Source organism: Prionailurus viverrinus, chromosome B2, assembly GCF_022837055.1.
Source record: "Prionailurus viverrinus isolate Anna chromosome B2, UM_Priviv_1.0, whole genome shotgun sequence".
In the NCBI taxonomy this organism is placed as follows: domain Eukaryota; kingdom Metazoa; phylum Chordata; class Mammalia; order Carnivora; family Felidae; genus Prionailurus; species Prionailurus viverrinus.
The window spans coordinates 39,484,846-39,501,384 of NC_062565.1; the positions used below are offsets into that span (position 1 = coordinate 39,484,846).

The 16,539-nt window shown below is 54.2% G+C and overlaps 2 protein-coding genes across 3 annotated transcripts; both read right to left on the minus strand.

Moving 5' to 3' along the window:
- Positions 1–1,145: 1,145 nt before the first annotated feature.
- TREML1 (triggering receptor expressed on myeloid cells like 1) lies at positions 1,146–8,403 on the minus strand. Of its 2 annotated transcripts, XM_047859539.1 has the most exons (7): positions 8,383–8,403; positions 6,003–6,246; positions 5,474–5,803; positions 3,067–3,181; positions 2,569–2,654; positions 2,035–2,087; positions 1,146–1,686 (listed from the first exon to the last, which is right to left on the minus strand). In XM_047859539.1, exons 2-7 carry the CDS (start codon positions 6,043–6,045, stop codon positions 1,372–1,374), a joined length of 942 nt encoding a protein of 313 aa, XP_047715495.1. In that variant the 5' UTR covers positions 6,046–6,246; positions 8,383–8,403; the 3' UTR covers positions 1,146–1,371. The 2 variants fall into 2 exon arrangements, with proteins under 2 accessions (XP_047715495.1, XP_047715494.1); XM_047859538.1 differs by lacking the exon at positions 8,383–8,403 and having other exon boundaries at positions 6,003–6,497.
- Positions 8,404–9,894: 1,491 nt separating this feature from the next.
- On the minus strand, positions 9,895–14,516 carry TREM2 (triggering receptor expressed on myeloid cells 2). The gene is made up of 5 exons (XM_047859595.1): positions 14,366–14,516; positions 12,590–12,940; positions 11,118–11,208; positions 10,224–10,417; positions 9,895–10,127 (listed from the first exon to the last, which is right to left on the minus strand). Exons 1-5 carry the CDS (start codon positions 14,403–14,405, stop codon positions 10,111–10,113), a joined length of 693 nt encoding a protein of 230 aa, XP_047715551.1. The 5' UTR covers positions 14,406–14,516; the 3' UTR covers positions 9,895–10,110.
- Between the last annotated feature and the right edge of the window lie 2,023 nt (positions 14,517–16,539).

The window sequence follows — 16,539 nt, forward strand, 5'->3', positions numbered from 1 at the left end:
CCTGACCTTCCCCTATATTCTCTCCCCACCCTGACCACCCCTCCTCCACAGCAGGCAACCCCCCCCCCCCCACCAGCATCTTATCCAGGGAAAGTGAGGGCTTAGTTGATTGGTGGGCAGCTGCTGCCTCCACAAGGGATGGAAGTACATTTAGGTTCTGTCACAGGCTGAGACTATCAGGGGAAGCTCCAAATATCCTGCCAGAGCTCCCCGAAAATAGCATCACTAGACTTCCTCAGCTGGAGCCAGGCCCTGCCTGTCCCCTCTCCTCAGGTACCTATACCGAATTCCGGGCCCCTCCAATAGTGACAACCTCTTTATGCCTAGCTCTCCATGATTATAAGAAGACTTGGTTCCCAAGCACCTCATCCTCCCCACCTGTCTCTCATCTCAATATGGGCAAATATTTCCAAATTGAACAATTTCAGAAGAAATCCTGACAGAGACCTTAAAGGCCCTTCTACCCCCAGCCTGGACTAGTTTTCATGTACACTTAACAACGGCCACACCTTTACCACTCATTCCCCTTCTTCCCATGCCATGCTTTTTCTCCACCAGGCTCTTCCCAGGCCCCAAATTTCAGGCCAAAGGGAACAGTGCTACCGGATGTCCACCCAGCTGAGAGAGAGCCAGCTCTGATAAAACATGTCTGCAAAGGTCTCTTATCTCCTGGTGCTTGGAAATCCTTTGTGCTGCCAAGGAACAGACTTGGAATTTATTTCAGTTTCTGATCTTACTCCTCAGCTCCATCTTTCCCACCCCATCTGTCCTGAGTCTTAATTTATCATTATCCCCTTCCTCCCATCTTATGTCATCACGTCATAAGGTACCACTTGTTTACAAGGTGCAGAGCAGAAGGCAGAAGAGATTTCTAGACTCAAGCTAATGGATCTGTACTTTCAGGTATCTTGAGAAAGGCAGGAAATACATTCGAAGATGCCTTCTTGGTGCCCCTTGAATCAGACTGCATCCCGGAATTCTGACCAGGAATGAAACCATGCCCTCACTGGCAGGACAGGCAGGAAATCATAGCACAAACTCTGGACTAGAATCTTTAGAGTTCCCAGGCCATGTGAATAGTCAAACTCAGGCCCTTTCTTTCCCCATCAACTATCAAGAGCTCATATATTATCATTCAGAGTTTATTTAGCTCAGTGGTTTAAGGGCAGAGGAACCAGCATGGGGGTTTCATTCCTAGGATACCTCAATCATATATAAGTATCACTTTACACATCAGAAAAGTCAAGATGTTAGATTAGATCCTAAAGTCCCTAGCTGTTCTGATATACTAAGGATCTAGGGTATGGGCTGGCTGGCTGGATGCATAGAACTCTGGGGATGGTCTCTGTGGTAAATAGTATGATGAACAGTTTAGCTGGGTGGCGTTTGGCTAGGCAGCGGATCTTGGGTTGGCTCACAGGTGGCCCCTCCACCCTTGTCCTTTCCAGGAAAGATAACTGTGGCATATGTCACAGGCTTAGAGTACATCAGGACTTTAGGAGGCAGAGGGGGCGATGAGGATTGGGCTGGGGATGGAGAGTCCTCTGATGGGGGATCAAAAGGTAGGCTGCTATAGGTGGTATTGTCAAAGGAAGGTGGCGAGTCGAGCCTAGCATACGGTATGTCCGATGGAAAATCAACTCCGAGGCCAGAGTCACTGATGTGGTGGACCACTGAGGAGGAGGCCTGTAACAAAAGCAGACAAATGAGGCAGAGAGTATGCCTTCTTCTGCCCCAGTTCCCTCTGCGGGGAAGTCCAGGACCACACTGGATCTGTCTCTCAAATCCTGAGGATGTCAGTGGGCAAGAAGGCTTCACTTTGAAGATTTTCAAGCCCCAAGTTTCTCCCCAAATCTGAGAGGGTGAAATACCAAGATAGGAAGGCAGAAGACCACTGGCACCAAGTTCACAGCATTAAGGAAGAGGGTTTGGACTCTGACTGGGTCCCAGTCTTTCACCACCCCCTCATCCTGGGACCTCTCAGTGAGAGGAAGGTCTGCGGAATTTGGCTGGGGGCCCACAGATGCCTCTTACCTTGCCTGAAACTCTGCTGCTCTGAGATTGGCCACAGACACCAAGCCTGGTCCCTGGGAGGACAGAGGACGGCAGCACAGTCTGCTTCCTGTATTGGCTCAGTGCCCATTCCTCACTCCCTTCAGAAGCCTCTTTCCTAGTCCAGACTCTCCAGTCTACTCCCACCAGACACCAGCTGCACCCCGGCCTGCCAGGAGACCCCACCCACCCACTTACTGCTTCCAGCTTCCTCCAACCCACCTCAACATTCAGCCTGTCTCCTGAGACCCTTCCCCCACCATCTCCAGTCACCTGTCTCTATTCCACTGGTCCACCCTGTCCAATTCCTGTCTGTCCCCAGGCTGGCTCTCACTGAGTCTCCTTCCTCCCATCCACCCCTCAACTGGGGACTTCTAGGGCCTGGGGGCCTCCCTAAAGCCCAGACAAGCCCGTCTATAGGGGAAGCAGAACTAGACTCCCGACACTGTCTACAAGACTGGCTGGTTCAGGACCAGCAGGGGCTGTGCTGGGGTGTGCAGGTAGACTGCTACCTACCTTTCCTTTTGGCCATCACAGCGAATAGCACGGCTGCTGCCACCAGCAAGCCCAGCAGGAGTGCAGCGCCCCAGATCAAGGGGATGCTGAAGGATACAAAGGGATAGGGGAGCTTAAGCCTGAACTTGGCAGGAAGCTGCTCACCAGGAGCCCGGGAGCAGTAGCAGAAAGGTGCAATTCTCGGTGAGCCATGGTTGGGAGAAGAGGATTTGGGGGGTGGAATTAGGAGGGCAGACATAGGCAGGGCAGAAGAGAAACACATTTTCAGGTTATCCTGGCTGGAGACCCGCGGGCATAAAGGGGCCATTGCTGAACTGGGGGTGGGGGGGAGGTGGGACAGGAGGGTCTGCCTGACCTCCTGCCTGATCGGAAGTTCTCCAGAGGTGGAAGGAACTGTGAGGTTTCCCTTTGAGTTAGCCTGGGGCTCTGAATAAGCCTTTCCCACCCTTTCCCACCACCAGCCTTTTCCCGGACCCCGAATACAGCTCTTCTCAGTACCTCTTCTCATCCTGGCTGGGTTCCAAAGGGCTGGCACTGCCCATGGTGTCTGAGAAGGGGCCGTCAGCCAGACTCCCAACCTTATAGTTCTCTTCCTCCTCTTTCGGGGTAGGAGCTGAGTCAGAAGGAAACAGTCATGAGCACATACCCAGTGTGGATAGGGTCGCGGGCCTGTTGAGGTCCGAGGGACTGGGGGAGTGGGGCTAAGGAAGGAGAGGTTCCAAGCGAGAAACACAAATGGGGGCTTGGCATATTCCTTAGGGGCCCTCGTTCTGGAGATCAGAGGTGGATTCTTTCTGTCTTTACCCGATTGTGATGGGGCCCTCTTTCCCCTCCACCACCAACTGTTGCCCCTGCTTTCCTTCTTCACCTGCTGGCCTCTCCCTGGCCTCTCGGGCTGCTCAGCCTATGCGGAACCACACACTGGGTAATCTGCGCCCACCTCCCCACCCCCACCGCAGCATAGGCTCTCCACTCTTATCCCGCAGTGACAACCCTGCTCCTGTCGCTCATCCACAGGTCTCTAAAGGGGCAGAGCCCGCTAGACTTCTCTACCTACCTGCAAGCCGGGGGCGGGGGAGGGGGGCAACCCAAGCTCTGCCCTCAGGATCTAAGGAACTCTAGGGTCACCCCTAATGTGACACAATGCCAAGGGACCCTTGCTGAGAGCCTCGCTTGGACCCCCAGACTCAGTTTTGTGACAAGGCTTCTACTGTCCCTACACCACTGTGCTCAACCTCTCTGGCTGTCAGACTCAGGCCTGGTTTCTCTGGGCCGGACGATCTGTCTTGGGAACCTGGCCAGTCCTTCTAGACTCTCAGCAGGTGTGGTCTTCCTTCTTCTCAGAGGCTTACCATCCCCAACCCCCAACAAGCCAAACCAGGATCTGGAGATGCTGTGTCTCCCATCTTCCTGCATGCGTCCTGCCCACCTAGTGCCATTTAAGCCACCCACACCCTCTCTGAAAGCCATGCTCCACCAGCCAGCCCTGAGCATCCACACGCTACAGCTGTCGGGTCCCCAGCACCTGCTCCTCTCCCCAGTGCATCTTGTCCTACAGGCTCGAGTTACCAGACCTTACGGTGCCAAGGAAGGAGGAGGACAGGAGAAGACTAGGACCAACAGTCCTTTACAATGTACACTTTACAATGTAAAGTAATAATCATGGACCGGAGATGAGAAGGATTCTAAGGACACCTTAGTCCGTCCTCATAAGTAACAAGTGGGGAAAAAAACCGCGAGCAGGGAAAGTGCCTTTCTTCATTTCCTTATTTGGGGCTTGGGTGCAAATTACTTGAGAAAGGAAGCCGTGAAGGCGAAAAATCATCGTCATTCCTAAGAGAAAGGTAGAGCAGGCTCCATTTCGGCAGGAAGCTGGCCGTTTTCCCTCCAAAAGATTGTTTTTGTTTTACGACATCCAATTTCTCTGGAAAATTCTTTCTCCTACTTTAAAATTTTCTTTTAATAAATGCTTAGACATTAGAAAGTTGTCGGCTGGGAGAGAAAACCACAGCCTATATAAAAGTACTTTCTCTCCCGAGGATAGGGGTTGACAACCCTGGAAGGACCAGGAGTGACACTTTTCTCATGGTAAACTAAAGGAGTTGAAGTAATCCAGGTACCGAATGCGCCTGCGTGTAGGTAGGTGAGGCGCATCCTAGATGCTCAGTGAAGACATAAAATTCAATAAAATCCGAATTCAGTCATTTTAAGCCATCAAGCCCATTAGAGCGGGAGTAATAAACTGGGAGATTTAAAAAACAAATTCCAGTTGATAAATGCCCAAATTAAAACTTTGCTTAAGGGGTGCCTGGGTGGCTCAGTCAGTTAAGCGCCCGCCTTAGGCTCATAGCATGATCTCACAGTTTGTGGGTTTGAGCCTCGCGTCCGGCTCTGCGCTGATAGCTCGGATCCCGGAGCCTGCTTCCGATTCCGTGTCTCCCTCTCTCTCTGCTTCTCGACCCTGCTCACGCTCTGTCTCTCTCTCTCTCTCTCTCTCTCTCTCTCTCTCTCTCTCTCTCAAAAATAAATAAACATTTTAAAAATTTTTTTAAAAAACTTTGTTTAAAACCTTTCTAAGGAAAAAAAAAAAGCATCAAGTATGTTGAAAACGCGGGATGAGGCGGGCCAAGGCCATGGGTGAGGACATGCCTTTCAGCCGGGAACCCCCCCCCCCCCCCCCCCCCGCTAGAGCAGGAGGGGGAAGGGACCCACCGTCTGGCTAGTTTATCTCTGACTGCTCACCCAGTTCTGCTTCCGCTCCCGGGGTGCTGTCAAAACTCTCTTCTTCCAATTCCCCGCCCCGCCCCCTTCCCCCCTCCCCCGCCCCCAAGGGTCCCCATTCCCCAAGGACGGAGAGCAGCAGGTGGGGGCGGGGAGGGGCAATGGCCAGCCTAGAATGACTCACCTGGAGGGAGCACAACCAGGGCCACCCTGTGCAACGTCTGGGTCCCCGCCGCCCCCTCCACCACGCAGCCGTACTCGCCGGTGTCCTCCTCCCGCAGGGTAATCATCTCCACCTGGAGCAGGCCGCCCCCCAGGTCCGTGAGAAACATGCGCCTGCCCGCCGGGGCTCCGCGATCCACAGCTGAGGACACCAGGGGCTGGCACCCATCGGGCAGGAATCGGCACCACACCTTCCGAGCCTTGACGTCCTGGAGCCGGTAGTGGCACTGCACCAGAATGGAGCCCCCTACGGGGGCCTGCAGCACCTCCGGGAAGCTGGTGGAGGCCTGGCCTGGGGAAGGAAGGGATGTGGTTATGCGGCGCAGGAGCCCCGGGAACTTTCCAGCTCACCCACTTGCCACAGGGGCACAGGGGCCTAGAGGTCCCCCTTCAGGGCCCTACATATATGCTGCTGGTGCCACCATGATGTCAATTATTCCTGGGCACCAAGCGGAGCCCCTGGGGCCCAGAGCCCACCCGCTTCACCTTACCTGCCAGTCCCACCAGCAACAGCATGAGCAGGTTGAGGCCCATGGCGGGTCAGGGAGATGTCAGCTCTGCGGCTGGCCTGGCCACTGACACAGCATTCCCCAGGGAGCAGGAAACATCTGCCTTGGACAGTCACGTGGGGCTCTCAGCCTCTGTGGGGTGGGAGGCGGACACTGGGGGCCCCTCCACGGGTGGGGATAAGGCGCCTTTCCAAAGCCTGGCTGCTTCTGGACTTGGGAACCGAGCCTGAGAGGAGGCAGGGGTGGGTGAGGAAGGGTGAGAAGAAGCCCCAAGGACAGGTGGGACCTGGGATCCTGGGGCCCAGCTAAGGGATGAGGTGACAGGAGGATGGTGGAAACTGGGAAGCAGGGGAGGCAGATGATCCTCGGGGTCTTCCAGAAATAGAATCTGAGGATGCAGAGCTGTGAAGGAGGAAGGTGAAGGGCCATTTGGGTTCTAAATTCTGTAAGGAGTGCACCGGCCAAGCCCTCAGGGGACTGTCCAGTCCTGCCACACGACCTCACACCCAGAGACCCCACCCTGGTGGCGCCCTGGATGGGGGCCGGTCTTCATTTACTGTGCTGGGTGCCCTCCAGCCCCTGCTGGTGTGGACCCACGCTCTCCGGCTCTGGCAACTGCATCAACCCTTTGATAATTATGCTCCATTTTCTTCTTTCCCCCTGTTTTCTGGAACCCCTTAATGAGTTGGGTATTGAACCTCATGTACTCATCCCCTTTGCACAACTTTTCTCTCTTTTCCCATCATTTTGTCCATTGCGTTCTGATTTCCAGAAGGTACCCTCATCTTTTTCTCTCATCCCTTTTACATTTTTATGCCTTGGCATTTTCACTTTACAAGATTTCTTATTCTCCAAACTTTTTTTACAGCATATTATTTTTGTTTCACGAATGCACTATCCTCTCTGTGGGGAGATCATTCTCCATGGATATTTTCACATTTCTGTGTGGTCTGGGCACTGATCAAGCTTTGTTCGATGGTTATCAAATAGCAAGCGTGCTTTGGAAGCTAGAGAGAGGGTACCAGCTCCTGAGGGATTTGCTTATACCCCCACCCCCGTCCCTAGAGAAGATCTGTTTACCTTCCAGAGTAAAGGTATCTATCTATCTATCTATCTATCTATGTATCTATCAGTCTATCTATCTATCTATCTATCTATCTATCTACTATCTGTCTCTCCAGAGAGGAAGATGGGCCAATGTGCCAGATGCCGTGTGTAAACTCCAAGCCTCATAATTTGGGGTTCCTTTGCCATGACAGGAACCAACTGCCCGCACAGGAAACATCTGGCCCCCATTCATGTCCCCCTGTGCAGAACTGGGGTGTGGGGACCCTGCACAGAACGTGGACGATACACCTCCTGATCTGGGACTCCAGGGGGAGCACTGGTGCTCAGAGAGACAAAGGCAGGTAAGGTGAGGATGTCTGGAAGGGGCAGCCAGCGCCTGACCTAGACATCACACCTAGAAAGGGGCTAAAGAAACTACCCTCCCTCCTTCCTCTCCCCTCCCTTCTCTGCTCCTTCCCTCTCTCTGCTCTCTCCTTCCTTCAGGAACAAGGAAGTTGCCAATGGGAACTGGGAACAGGAGCCTGAGAAAGCCAGACAGTGCGTTAAGCTGGAAGTGGTGAGAGGGTGACCGGTTGTCCCGTCTGCCCAGACTTAGGAATTTTCCTGGGAGATATGGGTCTTTGGTGATACACTGGCAAAGTCTTGGGCAAACCAGACAGGTGGGTCAGCCTCGTGGGTGATGTGGAAATGCTTATATCTGTCCTGCCAGTACGTATCAGGCTTTCTTTGATTTCCTTGCGGGTAAGTCATTACACTAACAGTCCACAGAAGTATTGTGAAGCGAGACCTGTCCTCAGTATTTGACTGAGTGCCTAAAAGGGTCCACCGCTGGGTACAAAGGACAGAGGTGACCAGGCAGGATCCTGGCCTCAGGGAGGTGGGCATTAGAGAAGAGGAAAGAAGCCAGTGTTTATTCGGGACCTATTCTGCACCAGACATCGGCCCTGGGACTTTCATTAATGGTATTTCTTTCAACCTCACAAAACTTCAGCAAAGCAGGGTTGCTCGTTTGTTTGTTTTTTGTTTGTTTGATTGATTGATTTCTGAGGAGGGGGAAGGGGTAAAGAGAGAGGGAGATGGAGAATCTTAAGCAGGCTCCATGCCCAGCACAGAGCCCAATGCAGGCCTCAATGTCATGACTGTGAGATCATGACCTGAGCTGAAATCAAGAGCCAGGCACTTCACTGACCGAGCCACCTGGGTGCCCCTGTTCTGTGTTTTTATTAGGTGAGGACCCTGGGGCTCAGAGGGGTTTCTTAGTAGGAGGCAAAGCTTAAATTTGAAACTAAATTACCTGATCCCCCCTTCAGTCCAGTGTGCACCCCAGAGAGTCCAAGGCAGGGGATCCCAGTGGTGATCCAAGTCCCCAGGGGGACGTTTCCAATGTGGGGGAGGAAGAAAGAGAAAAGGCCAAGCTCCCAAGACCAGGGGAACTGCAGACACGTTCTCGTGCCAGGCTTGGGGGAGCCGTGCATCTTGGCCGCTAGACAGTGCCTCGGGTCTGCGGAAAGGAGACCGGTGCCTGGGACACGATGAGAGAGCTTCATGTGCAGCTGAGTCTAAGGGCCTGGGACACACAGCCTGGCCCAGCATCTGCGGGGAGTGAGCCAGGCAGGGCTGGGCAAGACTGGCTCCGGGGAGTGATGTGTGCACATGAGGCTGGGCACGAGGGCTGCATCGGGGGTCCTTCCCAACGATCCGAAAGCCATGGAGCAAAGCTGCCACTTGTGGCCACGGCCACAGAGGGTCCCAGGCTTCCACCTCACAGAGGCCCAGGACAGAAAGCCTGAGGATGGGCTCCTCCCCCCGCAGCCCTCCCTGGGCAAGTCTGCATCCCCACTCCCCTCACTCGGGCCACAGTGGTGTGTGTGTGCCCCAGGGAGAGATGAGTCCCTCTGGCCTGGTCCTGTCCCCCTGATGTGGTTCTCCTACACAGATTCCTTCTGTCGCCCTCTAAATTACATCATCCCTGTCCCTTGTGCACCCCCAGTGCGCCTAGCCTGGCTTCACTGGTCGTTTCCTCCTGGGCACTTTTGCCCTTCAGCATACCATCTGGCTGAATGACTTGTGTCTGTCTCCCTCCCCTTCCCCGGGTTCGGGGACCTTGTGTGAGCAGGAATCTTTGCCTGTTTGGTTCTCGCTTGTCTCCAGCCCTCAGAATGGTACCTGGCGCAGAACATATCCATTTTCTCATGAAATAAATGAGTAGGATGGAGCTAGAGGGAAGGGCAACGTGAACACGAAGTGAAATTTGCGCTCCCAGGCTCTACTGGGGACTTGGGGTGACATCTTTCCCTCGCGAGCCTCAGTTTCCCTTCTGTGCAGTGAGGGGCTCAGACCAGTAGTTCCCGGCTCTGGTATGCTGCACTCCATGAGGCCAGCCGTGGGTGTTCCCCTGGAGGGGAAGTAACACGCGGAAAGCAGAGGTCTGGGGAAGCGAGTCGATGAGTCAGCTGGGCGTTAGATGGACTGCCGGGTGGGGGAGGTGGGCCGCAATAATCCTCGGGAACTGACAGGTGGGAGGCAAATGGAGGAGAGGGGCAGCAGCCTGGATGCTAGAGAAATCCCAGACGAGGAGGCAGGATCCAGCAATTAGATCTAGGGAAGGGAGCGAGGAAAAGCAAAAGATGGGCAGTTTGGAGGCGGGGAGAACAGAGAGACGCGGTAGCCTAAGACCTGAGGCCCCAAGGAGGCAGACCTCTTGTCTTTTCCTCGTCCAGATTCATTCTCCTAGCCTGGTAGCCAAAGAGAAGTCTTGGATTTATTTGTGAGAGTGTTTAATAACCAATGCCTACAAGTTGGTGAATGTCCTTCCCACTTCCCAGGTGTGCCCGCACACACACACACACACACACACACACACACACCTCTGTTTCCAGGGGCCAGGGGAAGCAGGGTGTGGGCAGGGTGACCTTTCACCAAAGCAGAACCATGAGTCTTGGTGGCTGAGGGGCAGGTGTGCAGGCCGGGGTGGTCCCAGCAGACCTCTCCCGGGGCCTCTCTTCCCATGCCGGGTCTTCTCTCACGTGTCTCTCTGCCCTGCAACCGACCGCGTGCTCACACAGCCCCTCTGAGCCCCACCTCGCCACCCCTGCCCAGTCCACCCCCATCCACCACTGCGCTCTGGAAGCTCACCTGTTAGGGTCTGGAGCTGGTAACCTGGGTCACGGCTGCAGTCCAGCCCACCGGCCCGGGGCGTCCCCAGTTTCTGCCCATGCCAGGCCACAGCCCAGAGAGCACTGGCTGCTAAAAGCTTGCCCAGAAACATGCAGGCCAGGAGGAAAAGGATGGGAGTGGGTGGAAAGGGGATATCCTCTTCTGAGAGACCCCTTGAAGACACAAGGAGGACATGAGGGAGACCTTGGGGTGGCCTACGCACTGGAGTCTGCCCACCAAGAAGGACCGGGGAGATACCAGGTGCTTTCAGGGGCCTAGAATAGCTCCCCACCCAGCACCATCCCTGGGATGAGGCTTGAGGGAGGCTGTAGTCAGGAGACCTGAGTTCTAGGTACGGATCTACCTGCTGAGTGCGTTTAAACACATCACCTTCCCTTGCCTGGCAGTTTCCTGCTGTGCATAATAGTATAGTCTGGGGTGTGTGTGTGTGTGTGTGTGTGCACATGTGCACTCCATGGTTATACTAACAGTATTTTAACACCAGTACACAGGAATGAACCAATCAGAGCTGATCCTACCAAAGGAGCAGGTATAGGGATGGGGTCCCAGTTTTGTCCTAAAACCCTTATTATTGCTGAATTGTGGGGATGTCCAAGGGTGGCCAGGGAAGGGATGGGAGGCTGACCATTCAGGAGTCTTGGAGCAGCAGCTATGTATAAAAAAAAGAATTTCAGCATGTTAACAACCGGCAGGGCCACACCAACACGCAATGGCTGGTCGGAGGGGTGTTCAGACAGATCATCTCCAGGCCCATTTTCATGCTCTAATTGTCTTGGGATTTGTAGCTCTAGGACACCAGCCCCCATCCCATGCCTGGGCTCTGCAGGGTGGAAGTCTGCCCCACCTCTGTACCTGGACATGCTGCGTTCCACCTGGGCATCCTCGAAGCTCTTGGACTCTTCAGGGATCCAGAGACCTCCAGGGTCCAGGTGATCAAGGGGGTCTATGGGAGACAGAGCCTATGAGCTTCTAGCCCCTCCTCCTTGAGGCAGCCAGTCACAGTGGGGAGCACCCATCTGGATGCCACGAGGCCCCCTAGGCTCTGGCCTGGAGCAGATCAGGTCATTAACCTCTCTGAGCCTCGGTCTCCTCACCTGTTAAGTGGGTTGATAGTGTTGCAGAATTCAGTGAGATCATCCTGTATGGCTAAGTGCCAAAACTACAAGTCCCAACCCCCAACACACAGGGTCTTTGGGAAGGTCAAATGGATGAATGGATGTATTTGAAAGTTCTGTGTGAACTGTCAAGCTGTCTACACCACCCATGGAGTATTATTATTATAATGTTATTTTCCTGCCACCCTCTTGGGAGTTGGCTGAGGCTTAGGCCCTAATAGGGCTGAAAATCTGTGTCTCCTTGGCCCCTACTGCCACCTTTGCATGTAAAAAAGTGGTGGCCATGGGGCTTGGGTCTAGGGCAAACCGTCTCTGCTCCCCTCCCCACCTTAGACCTTCGATGAATGGCTCATTTCCATCATAAGGGGCCATGTGGTGGGGGAGGATTTGAGAAGAGGGAGAGTCAGAAAGGGGACCCGAACCCCCAGATTTGTTCTCCTTTGGGATACATAGTGTTCTGGAGACACAGGCAGAAGGCTTTCCTGGAGGGCATCCCTGTGCAAAGCCTGGGGCGGGGGGGACCCCCACTGCCACCCTGTGTCACATGGCATGAGGATCCCAGGTCAGCTCAGCAGCAGGAGGCTGGGGTGTGGGCTGTCACTTACCCCCAAGCATGTTTAACTCTGTCGCCTCACTGATACGCCCTGGGAGCCCGGTGGGGGCAGCGGGACAAACATCATCATCTCCATTTAAAGATAAGGAAATGGAGGCCCGGAGAGACGAAGCACATCGCCCAGGGTCACAGGCAGTGTCCCTTCGTAGGGCTTGTTTTCTGTACCAGGTCAGTGCTTGATTTATGTTTGCAGGTCCTTTGGATAATTGGGTGAGGGAGTAAACGAACCTCCCACCACTCACTCCTTAAGGACCACTGTACAGTGCTCACATCCCAACTGGATGCCGAATGGATAAAGCTATGGGGAGAGGCAGGAGTGCAAGCAGCTCACTGGGTGCCTTGTGCAAATTAGAGCCCAGAATCCTTCCTGTAAGCGATGCAGGGAGTGCAGCCTGGAGTGGGGCGCCAGGGCTGGATGCAGTCCCCTTGCGCAGTGAGTAACCTGCACGACCATCCACAGGGGCCCTCAAGTGGGAAGGCAAGATCTGCACCATGGGCTTCCCCAGGGTGGTCGAGAGGGCAGTCCTGTGCCCAGACCTTGGAGACACAGTCCCAGCCCAGGGGTGGCCTAGAGGTGCAGTCAGCCACCCACTCACCGGCCAGCACCTCCACCAGGACCTTCCTGAGGGTGTCGGCCTCATCACCATAGAGACTCTGGCACTGGTAGAGGCCGGCATCGTGGGCTTGAAGATTCCGCAGCGTAATGGTGAGTGTGCCCCCCAGGGCATCATCCACGATGGCCGTGCTCCCATTCCACCTCTTCAGGAAAGACAGCAGCCACAAGCGGTGGGTGCTGACGACCCGCTGGCACGTGCCCTCTTCATCCAGCTGGCGGCACCAGGCTTTGCGTCTGCCCCAGTGCTTCAAGGAGTTGTAGGGACAGGAGACCTGCAGGGACCGGCCCGCCATGCCCTGGAATACGGTGGTGTTGTGGGCTCGGGACAGCTCTGGGGAGGAGACATTCACTCACTCTTCGCTCATTCACCAAACGTTTATTGAACACCTACTGTGCGCAGTGAACAAGGAGACAGAAGTCTTGCCCTTAAGGAGCTCAGCTTCCTGTATAAGTTGGGAGAAGGCGCACAGTCCACCATGAAACCCAGGTCCCCAGTCTGGCTTTAACACCGTTGGACTTGCTGGGTATTTTTAAAGAACTATCCCTCTCTGGACCTATTTCCAGAGACGTTGGCCTTGAAGTTCCCTCCAGTTCTCTTCCGCCCATTTTATCCCTATCACATGGGACCAAGGCCTCTCCTCCAGGCTCTCCGTCTCAAGGTAGCGGGGCCAGTGGCCCCCTCGGGTCTGGGCTGGATACCCGCCTCCCTGCCCTGGCCATTCGTGCTCACTCTGCAGCGGCCCACGCGGGCCCTGGCTCTGCCATCTCCTCCTTCTGACCTTCAGTTCCCAGCTTCCCTATTTCTGTGGCTTTGTTCCCCTTTCAGGAGAGACTCATCTCAGAGCTATTTTGGGGGGAGACATGAGGCTGCTATTTTGGGGACGCGTCTTGGGGTGGGGGAGATAGGCTTAAAGCGTGGTCTATTGCCAGGGCAGGGGCTGCAGGGGGTATCGTCCGGAGCCCTCTGCCTCGACTTCCCCTCTCTTGGTCCTCCCTTACCCCATCCGCAACCATATGGCAAAAGAGACTTGGAAGACAAGATTAGGGGGCAGGTGGCCTGCCTTTTGAAGCAGAGAGACCTGAGGGAAGAGGGAGGGGGCATCCCTCTGCCTCCAGGCAGCCCCCCATCGTCCCCCACACCACTCCCTGCTAAGAAGCCTCAGGAGCAGGGCTCGGCTGGGACAGCCCCTCTGCTCACCATGTTTGCCTGTTGCCCTAGGGGAGCAAGAGGCACCTTACCCCAATGAAAAGAGGTAGTTGTGTGCAAGAACCTGGGGTGTCAACCCCCCATCTCCCTTCCAGGCCTGAGGACAAGAGGACCTTCACGTCAGCACAAGATGTACATCCTCAGCTACGGGTTGCTTTCCTCCTCTCTTTCTTCCCTCCCACCCTGCCATTCCTCCGGGGCCAGTGGTGCCTCATCTTCGGGGCTCTTACCAGTGCCCCCCCAAACTTCCCCCAACTGCTACCTAGTGCCTGAGTACCACCATCAGAATTCCTTCCTTTTCTTTGTGGCCAGAATCCAGCAGCCCCTCATACTCCCACGTGCATGAAGAGTCAGACAGTGGGTTCTCCTCCCGGGGAGGGAGGGAGAGTATGAAGAATGCAGGGTGAGTGGGGAAAAGCGGGGTGCAGACCATGCCGAGGATGTCAGCCGCCTTTATAGTTGGGCCCAGGGCTGCCCGCCCACCCACCCACTGGATACTCAAGAAGGGGAAGGAGAGAAGGCCTGGCCAGCGGCAAGACGGGCTCCTACCTGTGACGGCCACCAGGATGAGCAGGCAGAGAGGCTCCATGTCAGGCTTCCCTGGTGGAAGGCAGACACAGGGGACCTTGTGCAAGATCTCGTCTTTCCCTTGAAGTGCGGAAAGGAGAGGGGCAGGCGCGTCGAGTGCTGCCCACAGGAACTGGGCTTTTAGGGATTGAGAAATAGTCAGGACTGGGGTCTGGTTTTATGATTCAGGGAGGGGGTGAGGGGTGGGGAAGGAAGGGAGAGGAGGGGCCAGTCACTGCTGCCCAAGAGGCAGTGGGAGGCTGAGGATCCCAGACCTCTGAGAGGCCAGCCTGCCCCACTGCCCATCCCAGCCAGGGGGACCCCACATGGCAGGGGCTGGACAGTGTCCAAGGCTGTGGAGCCCAGCCCAGGGATCACAGTCCTCACTGCTGTGTCCAGACCCTGCTCCAGCTTCACTGCCTATCACACTCTGGCTGCAGCCTTGCAAGGACCAGGGGCCAGCTGGACCTTCATCTAGGGCCTCCTAGTCCTTCCCTCCAGGCCAGGATCCCTGTAGTGTAGGTAGACTTCAAGTCCTCCTTCCTCACTGCCTGTGTGTGCAACCACACCCCCCACCACAACCTCCCTGTATCTCAGTCCTTACATCTGTATAGTGGGAATAAGAATAGTGTGTAGGGTTATTGGGAGGATAACATGGATTTCTACCGGCAAAGTGCTTTAGAATAGGGCCTGACACACAATAAGCACTCAGCAAATACTAACTAGTACTATTATCCCAGTTAAGGTGGGGGGAGGAAGGGGGGAGATGGGCTTTGCACGAGGGGGAGAATTTCTCTTCCACCTGCCGTCTCCTGCCCAAGCATATCCTTTGCACAGTTGGGCGCCTCCTGTGTGCACCAGCGCACGAGGGCATTATTTTGTGCACACACACACCTATGGGACAACACAGGATGTGACATTTGCTGGAGTTTCCAGGGCTGGAGGTGTGCTTTCTCCACAGGTGCAGGGGTGGGGTGGGGGTACTTGAAGGGTGACCCAGGCACAGGGATTTGCAGGTACAAAGCCACCAAAGTGTGAAATGGCTCTCGGCGGTCAGTCCTGGGATGGGATGAGGGAGGAGTGGTAATTCCCAGGGGCGGGAAGGTGAGTCCTGCAGGGGGAAGTAGCAGAGAGGCCAGGAAGGGTCCACAGGCACCCACAGATCGCCAGAGTCTACTCTGGTTTCCTGCAAGCACTCACTGATTTGTTTTTATTTATTTCTTTACTGTGCATCTACGGTATTTACAGGGAATGCGCCTAGAGATGGGGGTTAATGATGAACATAATTTAGTCCTTCACTCGGAAAACCAGCTCCCCAGTCTTGACTTAATGGCTTAGGGAATGAAGGGTCTGAGGCCACCTGAAAATCACTGGATAGGTCCCCTTCTATGGTCTTTTCATAAAGTCAGGATTATTGGCATATCATTTACATACACAAGATTTCACCCCGTTAAGTGTCTACCTCTATGAATTTTGACAAATTCACACATCTGTGTAACAACTGCCACAATCAAAATATGGAACACTTCTATCAGCCTCCCAAAAAGCTCCCTCGTGCTCCTGCTAGCCAATCTCTTCCTTTCCAACTCAGGTCCTGGCAACCACTGATCTGACTTCTGTTCCTACGGCTTCCTGCCCTTTCTAGAATGTCCTATACCTGGAATTGTTTGATGTATAGCTCTGAGTTTGGCTTATTTCACTTATGATAATGTATTCAACACACATGAAGTTGTGCTCCTCAGTAATTGATCTACTTTTTATTGCTGAACAGTATTTCATTGTATGGCTGATGCATACCTTGTCTCCATTCACCAGCTGATGAACATTTGAGTGGTTTCAAGTTGGGGGCGATTATGAAAAAAGCCACCATAGCCATTCATGCACCTATATTTTGTGTGGTTATATGTGTCATTTCCCTTGGCTAAAACCCTAAGAGGGGTCACGTGGTAAGTGTGTGTCTAACTTTATAAATGCTGCCACACTGTGTTGCAAAATGGCTATACTATTTTTGTATCCTTGTCAAGACTTGATATTGTCAGGGTTTGGAAAAGCCATTCTAATAATTTTGTGGCTATATCTCATTATGGTTTTAATTCTATTTTCATAATAACTAATGATGTTGAACATCTTATCATTGCCTGCTTTTTTTGAGAGAG